Source organism: Dromaius novaehollandiae, chromosome 9 (assembly GCF_036370855.1).
Source record: "Dromaius novaehollandiae isolate bDroNov1 chromosome 9, bDroNov1.hap1, whole genome shotgun sequence".
In the NCBI taxonomy this organism is placed as follows: Eukaryota; Metazoa; Chordata; class Aves; order Casuariiformes; family Dromaiidae; genus Dromaius; species Dromaius novaehollandiae.
This window is the reverse complement of record NC_088106.1, coordinates 8,655,859-8,668,023: the sequence shown is the minus strand read 5'-3', so window position 1 is coordinate 8,668,023 and position 12,165 is coordinate 8,655,859. Positions and strand designations below refer to the sequence as shown.

Genomic DNA, 12,165 nt, shown 5'->3' with positions numbered 1-12,165 from the left:
CAAAGCAGTAAGAGGCAGTGTCCAGTGTTTGATGCAATAAACTGGCTTGATCTCCATTTTCAGCTCTGGTACAGACTAATTTTAAGTAACTCCACACCACAAGATATGCAAGACCAACATCATCATAGCTGAAATCAGAAGATGCATTAAGGTAAGAGGTAATTATTAATGAAAAATTAATTATGTGGCAATATGTCCATTGAAGAAATGTCTGAAGTTTTTTTTTATTATTAAATTCTACAACATGCAGGCATAGAATACTTGCATGTTTTTGTCATATATACTTGCATGTTTTCCTGTTACTGATTTCAGCAACCAAATTTCTAAGCACTGTGGCCTGGGTAGTATCTTGTGGGAAGGAGTATTACATATTAACTATTGAGTATTACATATTAACTATTGCCCTTTTTAGTACCAATGAATTCCTCTTATTTTCGTATTTTGCTCAAGAAAAGTTCCCAGCCAGTATTTCAAACATACATCAGTGGTTCCTAACTTTTATCTGTCATTACTAAAAATGTGGGACCATATATTTCTTGCATCTAAATAATGTTATAGGCTCCACTGTTTATAAAAAAAATAGAAATAATGTACAAAATGATTAAGTTTCTATCAAATTTGGTAAATTTGAAATCTAATACTTTATAAAACTGCACAAAAAATCACAAACAGTTTCTCTCTGCAATCAAATATTCTTGACCTATTTAACACAGATCTGAGCAAGATCTGCCAGCAGTGAAAACTGAATGGAAACTGTATCCTAGCCAGAAGACTTGCTAAGAATTGGTGTGATAGCTCTGCACTGTGCTCAGTGAATAGCCTTCTGAGAGGCTTTTCACAGTTAGAATAACAACTTGTGTGAAATAAGCTAAAAAAAATAATCTAATAAGGCTACCTATTCCAATAAATGTCATAATATAAAAAAACCCAGATACTTCACATGGTCAAAACATGCTTACCGCACATTTTTGGGTAGCATGAGGCAGTGTATGTCCTGGATAAATGAGGAAGTGCTGTCTTCAGGGCCATCAATGCTGTATTAAGTTAAAATATACATAATAATATTCACCATATCAAAAACATAATGGGTGTGATGCACACTATAGACAAAACTGTAGATATGTATATCATACCAGGGAAGTGAGAAAGCAGGTTTCCGGCCATGACATAATCCCCAATTACAATGGTTTTCTACTTTTGCAGGTGTAATGAAAAGATTTTCATGTTCCCTGTTTAAATAAGCTTTAAACTCAACCATAATTACATCTCTGCAGATGTCTAATTCAGTATTACTTACGCATTAATTTCTCTTTAAGCAGTGAAAGAGTTACAAGACAACTTCATGGTCATTATACGTACTTGTGATTCCAAAGGAGAAGCCATCTGAGTTGCCACTCAGACAGATCAGGTGTTTTGAGCATGGGTTACACTCACATCATTGCCTCTTCTGAGTATTAAGAAAGGGCATAATTCAGCATGATTAGCAGTCACGAGAAAAATCACAACCACAGCAGGAATTTCTAAGCGCATTATCAAACTAGTAATTACTACTGATGTATGCTATGGTAAATGTGCTGCTCCACACACAGACGACTATTAAAGAAAGAATCCACATTTCAACAGATGAAACTGTATCTATTTGGTCTACTCAGTGAATAATCACATCGCTTTCTTCGTTACCCCCCAGTTTTTGGGAAGGACGAGGCCAGAGTATTTCCCAAAGTTACCCACTGCACAGGGAATTCTCACACGACTGGCAAGACTGTTTCTACAGGTTCATCACGAATCAAACAGTCCCTGCACCTTCCTAACTACACCTCTTCTGGGGCACTGCACTTATGGCGAATGGTGTCTGGGGACAGCTTCCTGTGCTCTTCACAGTTACAGCTTAATTTCATTGCTACATTATGTTGTACCACTGAATGAGCAGATTCATGACCACATCATCTTCCCAGTACCTCAAATCCCATTTTGAGTATTCTGCACCACCTGAGGGAATAAGAAGTGATCTTCATTACGTCTGTCTTGTGCTGGCTGCTCAAGTGAAGGGAAAATCCACCACCATCAACCCCTACACCTGTGTGAAACAGTTGGGTACAATCTTTAAAAGGAATACAGTGAGTAAAACAGTTCCCAGCCGACCTTATACCAAGGCAGCTACTCCTGATTCTGTTGGTGACTTGGATGTATGAATTTGAACCAAACTATAACTTTAAAATGAAATTAGTGCATCAAACATGTTATTGCACTTTTTAAAGATAAAGGTAGCTATAGAAATGCTACTAAAATCGAGTGTTCGGGATTTGAAGTGGTATCATCATTACTTTGTATGGCTTGTTTTTTATATATATATGTATATATATCTATATGTATGTATGTGTGTGTGTGTGCATATATATATATGTGTATAGTCAGATGCAGATGTACCAATCTAGTTAAACTCAATAATGGCTTGTCACGTCCTTAATTGTAACTAGTTTGTCTCTGGTTTTCAGATTGAAAAGATAACTTGATGATTATAAATTGTAATCATAGTCTTATAAATTACTTTTTAAGGGAGGTAACCTGCACAGATGAGTTTTTGTCTATTCAGTTTTACGGTATGAACAACTTTTGTCTCTATCATAAAAACTTTGGATACCCTGACTCATAATACAATTATCACCAACTACTACAAATCCTGATCACAAGACACATGGCATCTACTTAGGGGAGCATATAAACCAAGAATCTGACCCATTCATTCACTGTCTGCTACCAAAGAGAAAATCAACTTCCAAGTAAGCAGCAACCTGAGGCTTACCAAGCACTACACGTCTTAGACATATTGACAGCAGCATTCCAGTATTGTATTCACAAATTTCATATGGCAGATAATATTATGAGACTAAACAATACTTTCTATTCCTGTGAACACTACATGAGTTGCTGCACTATTTCCCATGCTAAGAACCATCAGCACATCACACCTTATCAACTCTCTGCTCCATACAATACAATGCAGAACACAGAAAAATTAGTTTGCATGTGGTCGGTTCAGGTCAGTAGTAAAGTCTTCACAGAAGAAAACTGTCTAAAACATTACAGCAAAGAAAATACAAAAAAAACCTTCCTATTTGAAGCCACAAATAAAGAGTTCAAAACTAAAAGCTAAATCTGAAAAGCACCTATATAATGAGACAGAATTACGGCACTGTAGCAGTTCTTGGCTATTTTTTTTAAATGACATTGTATTACATGTTTATCCATGTCACTATGTAAGATTAGCAGGTCTCTAGAAATGTTTGCATCTTTAATGCTTATCCTCTATAAATCCAATGAGCTTCTTGTTTACACACGGAGATTTAATAAGACTTTAATCTTCCTATTAAACTTATCTCTAGAAGCTAAAGTCTTAGAGTATGTGAATTTTGACACCTGAGAATCTGTTGCGGTTTATCAGCAAAACAGAAATAAATCCAGTAGCCTCTGTACATGTATCAGGAATAAATATAACAAAACTCGATCTGAAAGAAAAATATTTGTTCTAGTGAACAACAAACCCTTGAGCGCGATGAGATTAGCAACAAAGCAAATGACATTTTTGCATGGTACTAAAAGCTTCTTTCATCTCATTATGGCAAATTTAGGACCTACAATCTTTTGTTGCTTATATTGAGTATTTTTTCAGTATATTATAATGCACTGATTTGTAGTTACTTTTTAGCCCACTGAAATGCCAATGCTATACCTGGGTATCCATGTAAAAATGAGGCAAAAAAAAAAAGAAGTTTTTAACATACATAGATGAGCAATGAAAAACTGCTGAATGTGTTTCTCGAAAACACAGATTATTTTATTCTTACCTTTACAGTATTTAGGTATGTCAGTTATTATCTCTACTAGACATAGCACAATGACACTTGCAACAATTCCATAAAAAATGGTGATTGCTGCATACAGCCTTAATGGACAGGACAAACTTGCGAGGCTATGGAGGATGAACCTCTGCAATGAGAGACTTTACACAAGTTGACTTTGAATCTTCTATAAAATTGTTAAAAGAACCATCAGTCATAAGATACCTCTTCCTTAAGCAATGGTCTAGTAAGAATATAAACTACCTTTTAACTTGAGCAGAAGTGACAGCCTAAGCCCTCGTATGCCTTTTTTGCTATCTACCTTTAAAGACTAAAGACACAAACTGTGTTTTTAGTGATTCATTTATATTCGGAAATCTTGGTGGAAGCATCACTGGGTATTCCATGAAAGTCTGCATCCATCTAATATCAAAATCATGTTGAGTTGTAGGCACAGACCTGAAGAAATGAAACACATCCAGAAAGAAAATACATCTTTTACTGTGCTGTATGTGCTCTGATATCCTATGAAGTTCTCCCTATTACCTCATTTCTTTGCAATATTATTATTTATTTTTATAATGCCACTGGAGTGTTAGGCCTTTCAACAAAAAGATATAACCTCTCTATACATATACCTAAAAAACGTACACATGGACTTGACAGAGAAATGAAGCTGACAGGTTGTTAGAGGCTGTGGTGACCAGCAAAATGTAAGAAATAGCGTAAAATACAGTAGGAACAGGAGGAATGGTCTATGGTAGGCATACGTGCTGATGCCTACCATCTGAGCTCAACATTTAGAAAAACCATGAAGACGTTTGCTTGACATGTTATCTGTGATACTGCCAATATTAGTGCTCTGATAGGTATTTTTGTAAAGAGATGCAAAAGCTTAACATTAGTCTTTTAGAAAGAGTTCTAAAGATTAGCAGATGCACAGAAGACAAAGATGTTCATAAAAAGAGACAAAGAGGAGATGCATCACTCGGCATGGATGCATTTGCCTGATTACCTAACATATCAACATTCACTTACAGAAATTAATTTTGTTGTCCTCTCACAGAAGCCATGCAGAGATTTGGTTAATCAGTATCATAACAGGTGTCGGCTAGCACTTCCTTGACCTTATTAGACAAGCTGCTTTCACTGTAGGGAAATTGCCCCCAGTCTTCGATTTGATCCATGTTTATTTTGGCTGAAGCACCCTTTGTTTAGACTACAGATATGAAATATCTTCTCCTGTCCTTGATAGGAAAATACATGTGCTTTAGTGAATACTGATGAAGGTAAGAATTTTTTTAAAAAATATTTATCAGCATTTATAGAATTATTTTATATTACTGCTGAGGCCGACCATGTCATTTAGAGGACAATATGTTGGCAATCATCTTTTTTATTCTGTGCTTATACAGTGCCTAATGTAATGGAACCTCTGTTCTTATCTTTCTTTTCTCCATACCACTGCAGTGTAATCTATGGTTATTAATACTGATATCAAAATACGAATATCACAAAATAAAGAGGATGGAAATATTTAACATGAATATAGATTATAAACACAGAAAGAGAGAAAATGGATAGCTAAAAGAAACAAACATATATAACACCTTTACTGATTATGCCATCAAAAAATGACAAAATATCAATCACAAAATTAGCAAGGTTATGCAAAATGTAATGAGAAGCAAAGGAAGATTAATGAAAAGTAACCAATAGCTATCCTATTTTATTCCTAAATATGTATGTTGAAAATAGAAAGTCTACTCAGGGTTACCATTGGGGTTCAGATAAATTCTTAAGACACAATAAAACTCAGAATCATAACCTCAAATCAAGCTTGAAATTAACCTTTGCAAAGCAGGATAATAATCCTGAAACCATTATTTTTCATTCTGCCCAATTTCTGGATAAGACTAAAATACGCTGATGAAAGCTGTACTTGTCTATTTCCAGCTCAGCTGGAAATAGAAAACCATGGGCAAAGTCTGTTATTGTGAAATTTTCAGTTCAATGTCATGAAGTTCAGGTAAGAAGGATAATTACCTATACTACAGTGTTTACTTACACTATACTGAACAACCTGTCAATGTCAATCGCCATTACTTAAATTTAGTAAGGACATCCTAACATAATTACCAGAAGCCAAAGGCATTTGAATTCTATTTAGTAACCCTGAATTATTTTATTGCTCACTATAGATGAATAATGTATCAATTATGACAGAATAGTGCTTTACGGCACTGGCTGCAATGAAGGGTCTATTGCATCAAGCACATATATGTAGTAAGACACTACAGCTATGCCAGTGAGCTTACAAACCACACAAATGAGATATAGAAAAGATGCATTAGTCCCCCTTTAGCGGACAGGCACAAGTAGGTTGCAACCTACCTCTCCTAATAAAGCAAAAAACCCACCTTTCTTTTTAATTCAACTCTTAGAAGAAAAAACACAGTACAGATCGAAAGAGTTGTGAATTAGGACAAGCACAAGCCTAAAAATGATGTCTAAACTTCAGCAAATTTTGTCAAGTACTTTGATTGAGGTTGAGAATATGAGCCCAAATGGGTATACAGGAAGCAATCATTTTTTCATGAAGAATACGTGCTTTACTGTGCACACAAATTCTTCCTTCAGAAGGCTGTAAATAACAGTATTTATGGAATCTTAATGATCTAAACACAGTTGGAGCCTGAAGGTCAAGACTGCAAACTGCATCCTAAATTTCTGTTTACAGATGAAGTATAGTATTTATTGCTGCACTGCCTGTGCTGCTATAGTTAAAGGGCTGCCAGCATTTCCATTATAAACCACTATTTCAAGGGTTTATAACTTGCCCATCAATTTTCCCACTGGGCTGAAACATGGCGTACAAGGTCCCAGCTGTGAGACTGATTTTGTTTGTTTGTTTTTCTTTACCAAATTACAAAAAGAAATGTCTTTTCTAAGTTTAAAGTTATTCAAGCAAAAAAGTATGTCAGGTTTTTTAAGTACTTCTAGTTTTCCCATGATACCATTCAATTATAGTTTCAGAACACAATTTATATAATTGCATCAATTAATACTTCACAGGACTTCCAGTTTCTAGAATGTGAAAATAACTCAAATAAAGACATATTGTTAGGTCAATTTCTCCAAACGAAAAAACTGTTTTGAATATTGTTGACGGTAGGAAAAGAAGTCAGAAATCTATCAACTGTCCTTGCTTCTATTTACATTAAAGGTATATCTACACTACTATTACATACCTGAGCACAGTAAATTAGCTGGAGCTCCAAGAATACTAATATAATCTAAAGCTAACTTGCACCACTCTACTCTGCATTGCAATCACTGTCATAACTGCTGGTCACACCTCTCTCTGCGATGCTCTAGTCACGTCAAACAGCTTTAGAAGAGTGATGGGTGCATATTTACACTACTGTCAGCTCAGTGAGAAACCTACCTCAGTTATATGGCTACCTCTTGCCCCAGAACAGAATAGTTCTACTCTGAAAAATGACACAGTAAAATAAGTTCCATGCTGTTACGTCTCCTTGACTCAAGATAACATATTCTGAGTTTCCAAATGAATAACTATTATATTTCTCTTGCATTACAGTTTTTCAAAGATCCAAAGGTTAGTTTGGGTCTCTCAGCAGTGTCTACAAACAAGAGGTTTCTATAGCACGTGCTAACATAATCTATCCAATAAGTATGGCAATGTCAGCAAAGACACATCAACATGAGTTTTAGCACTCTTGCAAGAAGACTGTATAACCATCATTCTTGGAGGGTTTCTCCTCTGAGTGTTAGCAAGGCAATTTAAAAGGTTAAGATAGAACAGGGATGCTATTATCATGTCTCCTTTTGTAGATATGCCCCTATCCTGACTACAGGCTATGTCTGTACTGCAGTATACAGCATAATAAAAAGCTATCAAAACATGCTTTTTTAAATGCTAGCTTCATAAATACAGAGCTCTACATGGCCTGATTTGGGGTGGAGGGGGCAAGGGGGAAGGAGTCACCTGCAGAGTATCTATAACAAATTGGCTGAGGTTCCTTCAGCGTTAGAAGACAGATACATGTGCACATTAGCGTGAGCCGTATCAAACGTACAGACTAAAATCCATTTGCACAGTACGCTATGTAAGTAGACAAAAGCTATGGGGTAAGAACACATTCATTCTAGATAAGTATCTAAAAGATGATACAGAAGGTGTACTTTACTTTTGTTATATACTAGAGTTGATGTTAGGTAGATTACTTCCGAGTAAAGCCAAATCCAACGTGTTGCCACAAACTGTGAATTATCTTCTTGGTCTACTGTTAAATCTTGCATCAAATGTATGAAATCAAGAGGGGAAAAAATTACAAAACTTTCACCTCCACACTATCTAATCTGCCAGTGTGAATAATGCACTCTGTGCTGAAGTGCTGCTGAGAACAGAAAGGTGAAAAACTTAATTTACATTATACCTGCGTATCTAGCAATTACATCTTGATGAGTAACAAACATGACAATTAATGCAAAAACTTAAATAAGAGAAGATTTTCGTATCTTTGCATTGGAATCCCAAGTTTTGGTAATATTTATTTTTTGCAAATAAAGAACAAGTGCATATACTGGGCCACATTCAGCAACATGTTGTTGTGATGCGACACTGTCATATTATATTCAACAGTTTCATGGTTCCTTTGCAACACCATACCAGTTCAAAGAAGCAAGACAGGCATTGATAAATCTGGAATATTAGATTTTATTTAACCCCACTTTGCTGTATTTCTTTGTATTATAAATTCAATCATGGAAGGAATGAAGTAAATCAATCCCTCCCAAAATTTTATTATATTTTCTTTATTATAGCCCTGGGTATTTATTCACTGATGCTGTAGGGTTCACCACAATTACCAATTTTTTTTTTCTGGTTTTGTTAAAAGACCATATCTAATGCTTGAAAGAATCTCTTCCTCCCAATGCCATCGCTTTCTAGTTTTCTCCCAAAATCTATGTCTTCCATCTATCTATTTTGGACCCAACTGAAACAACAGCTTGTAGCAATTTAGTTAAGACATTTGACAGTGTTTTCCCACCAACTGCAACAAAGAGTTGCTTTACGTCTTTAGTTAGCTCTGACTGTAGGTACATCTAGGCTGCTTAGAAACGCCAATCCCTCATTCATTCTAGGGCCCTGGTCCCCTTAATGTCTACTGTATATTTATGCTAGTTCACTTCCAAGCTCTTTTTCCAGTTACCTCACCAGTTCCCCCTAAAGTAAAACCTGGGTATGGCTTTAGGGAGAGTTCTAACTGGGGACCCCTCCTAATGGGCAGTATGGATTGAACGCTGGCTTTGTTCAGCTGCAGAGTCCTTCAAAACTGTCCCAACAGGCCTGGTAAGCTCAAACAATCCGCATGCCCTCATTCTACGGCCCAGGGCGTGCAACACAGATCCATGGGGTCAAGCTATAAAACACTATGTTGATGGGCCGCAGTACAGTCCTCCAGACACTGCACTCAAGCATATACATACACTCTATTTTTTATGTTGCATAGTCGCAGGACCAGACATCATGCTGTGCAGAACTGGCCGATTCTTTCTTTTAAAACTTTTGTGAAGCTACTGATGACCAAAGGCTTTTTGTAGAGGAATCTATGGTGAGAGATACAGATCTGCAGACTTCCTTCTTACAAATTAAAAGATAAAATGATCATGGCATTTTAAAATCAATTTGGGCAAAGCTGCTGAATACACATTAGAGAATAATATTAAGTTGATACAGGATGTTATGAATGGCAACTAAGACCTTACTGTTCACTCCATTGTACTATCTTTAATAGACTAAAAAGCTCCTAAGAACACTGCTATATATTTAGTTATGTTAAATAATGCCACACAGGATCCTGTGCAATTCCAAGTCTTCAATGATATGCAAGAAGTTTTTAATAAAATATAGGTGAAGCTTGTCAGGTACTATTAGACTTCAAAATATTTTCTTTTGAAAGCTTACTGTACTGTCTAACACAAGTATCTGTCATGCTGCATGAGTTGCCATCACATAGTACATCTTGTTAGCAGTGATGTCATGACAGAAATGCTACACTGTGGCATTCTAATGATCTCTTGTATTGTAACACATTTATATTTTCTGCTGAAAGGATGAAATAGGAGAAAAATTAGCTTTAATCTTGGATTCCCACTGACGTATTTTCAAAAAAGCATGACAGTTTTGAAAACCAAGCAGCGTGAGATTACCATTTTAGCTTAAGTAGCTGAATGAAGAACATGTTGGAACACCATACCTGTAAAGTCCTGGAGGAGCTTGTCGAACAACAAAGCTTTTCTCCAAGCTTTGTAGCACATCATTAAGCATCCTGACTCTGATTGGAGCTCTCTCCTTGGGGTCATTAGCCGGGCGCATCTCATCTGATTGGAACAATTCTGCTGTGTCCCTCAGACGGGATGCCACTGCAAGCAACTGCTGAGTGTCTACTTGACCGCCTAGAAACAATAAGAGAAGGAGAGTTACCAACAAGCGAATCAGCGAACATCACTTATTACTCTTGCTTACAAAATAAAATAAATAATGCAATTAAAGCCTGGGCCCTTTTTTCCCTTGTAAGAATCATGTAATGGATCAAGGAAAGCCATAGATTGTACATACATTCTGATATATTTTTTACAGAGGATCAATTTTTGCTGTGATATTTTAGGATCTTACAAGTGATGTGGAATTATTTTGGGGTACCACTTGGAATCTACCTTTGAAAAACCAGTTATGCAGGAAGCTATGGTTAAATGGCAGTAACCACAGAGTTTGCTTCTGAGACAGTACTTACACAGTGCTTTCTGACACTATTGCTCCCAAGTTTGAAAGGAGAGGGGCTTGTGTTCAGATTTTCCAATGGCTGGTGCATAGAAAATCCCTATATGCAGAGTTTAATCGAATGTTGTCCATCATTTTAGAATCCTAGCAGTTAACAGCACTTGTAGGCAATCTGAAATTGCTCCTTTTAATTTAACAGATAATCATGTAAATCACACACCAATGAGCCAACGAACACTTCAATTTATGTCCAAACATATATTCTAAGTCAGCCAGTATTTTCAAAACCAGTGTTAACTGTTACTACGTTGATAATCCTACACAGACACCAAAACAATAAAAGCTTACAGCACTTTGAAGCACACTACTATTTAGACATTTCCTGGTTCACAGTCCAGAAAAAACTGTGTGATGCCTAAATTGGAGCCTATTCAGTGTGCAGTATATACCCACTTGTAGGGCAGGTGAAGAGCATGCTCTCCTCTCCCACTGTGAGCACAGATTGTCAAATTCATACCAGCACATGGAGAAAGAAAATGGAGTCTGAATCTGATGCAAAGTCAAAAACAAACAAACAAACAAACAAACAAACAAAACCAGCAAAAACATTTCCAGAATGAAATGGCCATTTTCAAGCAGTCTTTATGACCAGGATTCACTTTGCCTATTAAGGCAAATTCAAGCTTTAAAAAGCTTAAAGCTTTAAAATGATGATTTAACTAAAACAAATCATCCAGTTTTAAAAGTTGTTTGGTATCTTACTGATGGAGATGATTAATCTCAACAGGCAGTTTAAGACACAACTTAAATGTGTGTTAAAATTCCTTGTCCAATGGATAAATGGAGTAATAAATAGTAAATTAAGCGTATAAACTTATTTCTCACACTATACACAGATGGAGGCCAACAGGGTGTGTAACAAGAATGGAAAAACTAAGTTGTTCAAGGAGGCTCCTGAACTTGACATATTCTCCCTCTTCTATGGAAGAAGATATTTGCTATCAGATACACTTCAGCAAAGGGAAAGGCGTTCATAGGTCCCCCTATGCACTCCTGCCATTCAGCTGACTAACGTTCCCATGTAGCGCAATATGAAATGATCTGAAATACATTATCATGGAGAGACAGATGCTGGCGTGAGAGAAATTGTCAGATTTACTGAACTACAAAGATGAATTTCAACAAAGAACAGAAATTCCCTGTGGGAACAGGGGTGAGATGAGGTGTTTTACATCAGTCTTGGTTTCGGACAAGGTTGCTTTATAAATGACTCTTGACCAGTCCACCCTTCCCTTATTAGAATAGATAACAAGCAACATTGTATCTTGATATGCAGGCTTGGTATTTTTTCAAATTGGTCTGAAATAGTTCAAAAATCTGATTAAGTTTGGTTGATGCCTTAGAAAAATATTATTCAAGAACATAAGCTTGATGCACTTGGAAATACATTTTGCAAAATAGCAATATTCTCAACTTTCAAATCTGAGCTTTTTCAGATTTGTGTCTAAAAATGCC

General features: G+C 36.2%; 1 protein-coding gene across 10 annotated transcripts in view; it reads right to left on the bottom strand.

The window, feature by feature from the left end:
• Positions 1 to 12,165, bottom strand: part of NAALADL2 (N-acetylated alpha-linked acidic dipeptidase like 2) — a 531,897-nt gene that overhangs the window by 16,517 nt on the left and 503,215 nt on the right. For all 10 annotated transcript variants that reach the window (XM_064516623.1, XM_064516624.1, XM_064516622.1 and 7 more), the window contains one exon: positions 10,127 to 10,325. In XM_064516623.1, coding sequence (XP_064372693.1) covers positions 10,127 to 10,325 — 199 coding nt within the window. The remainder of the gene's footprint in view (positions 1 to 10,126; positions 10,326 to 12,165) is intronic.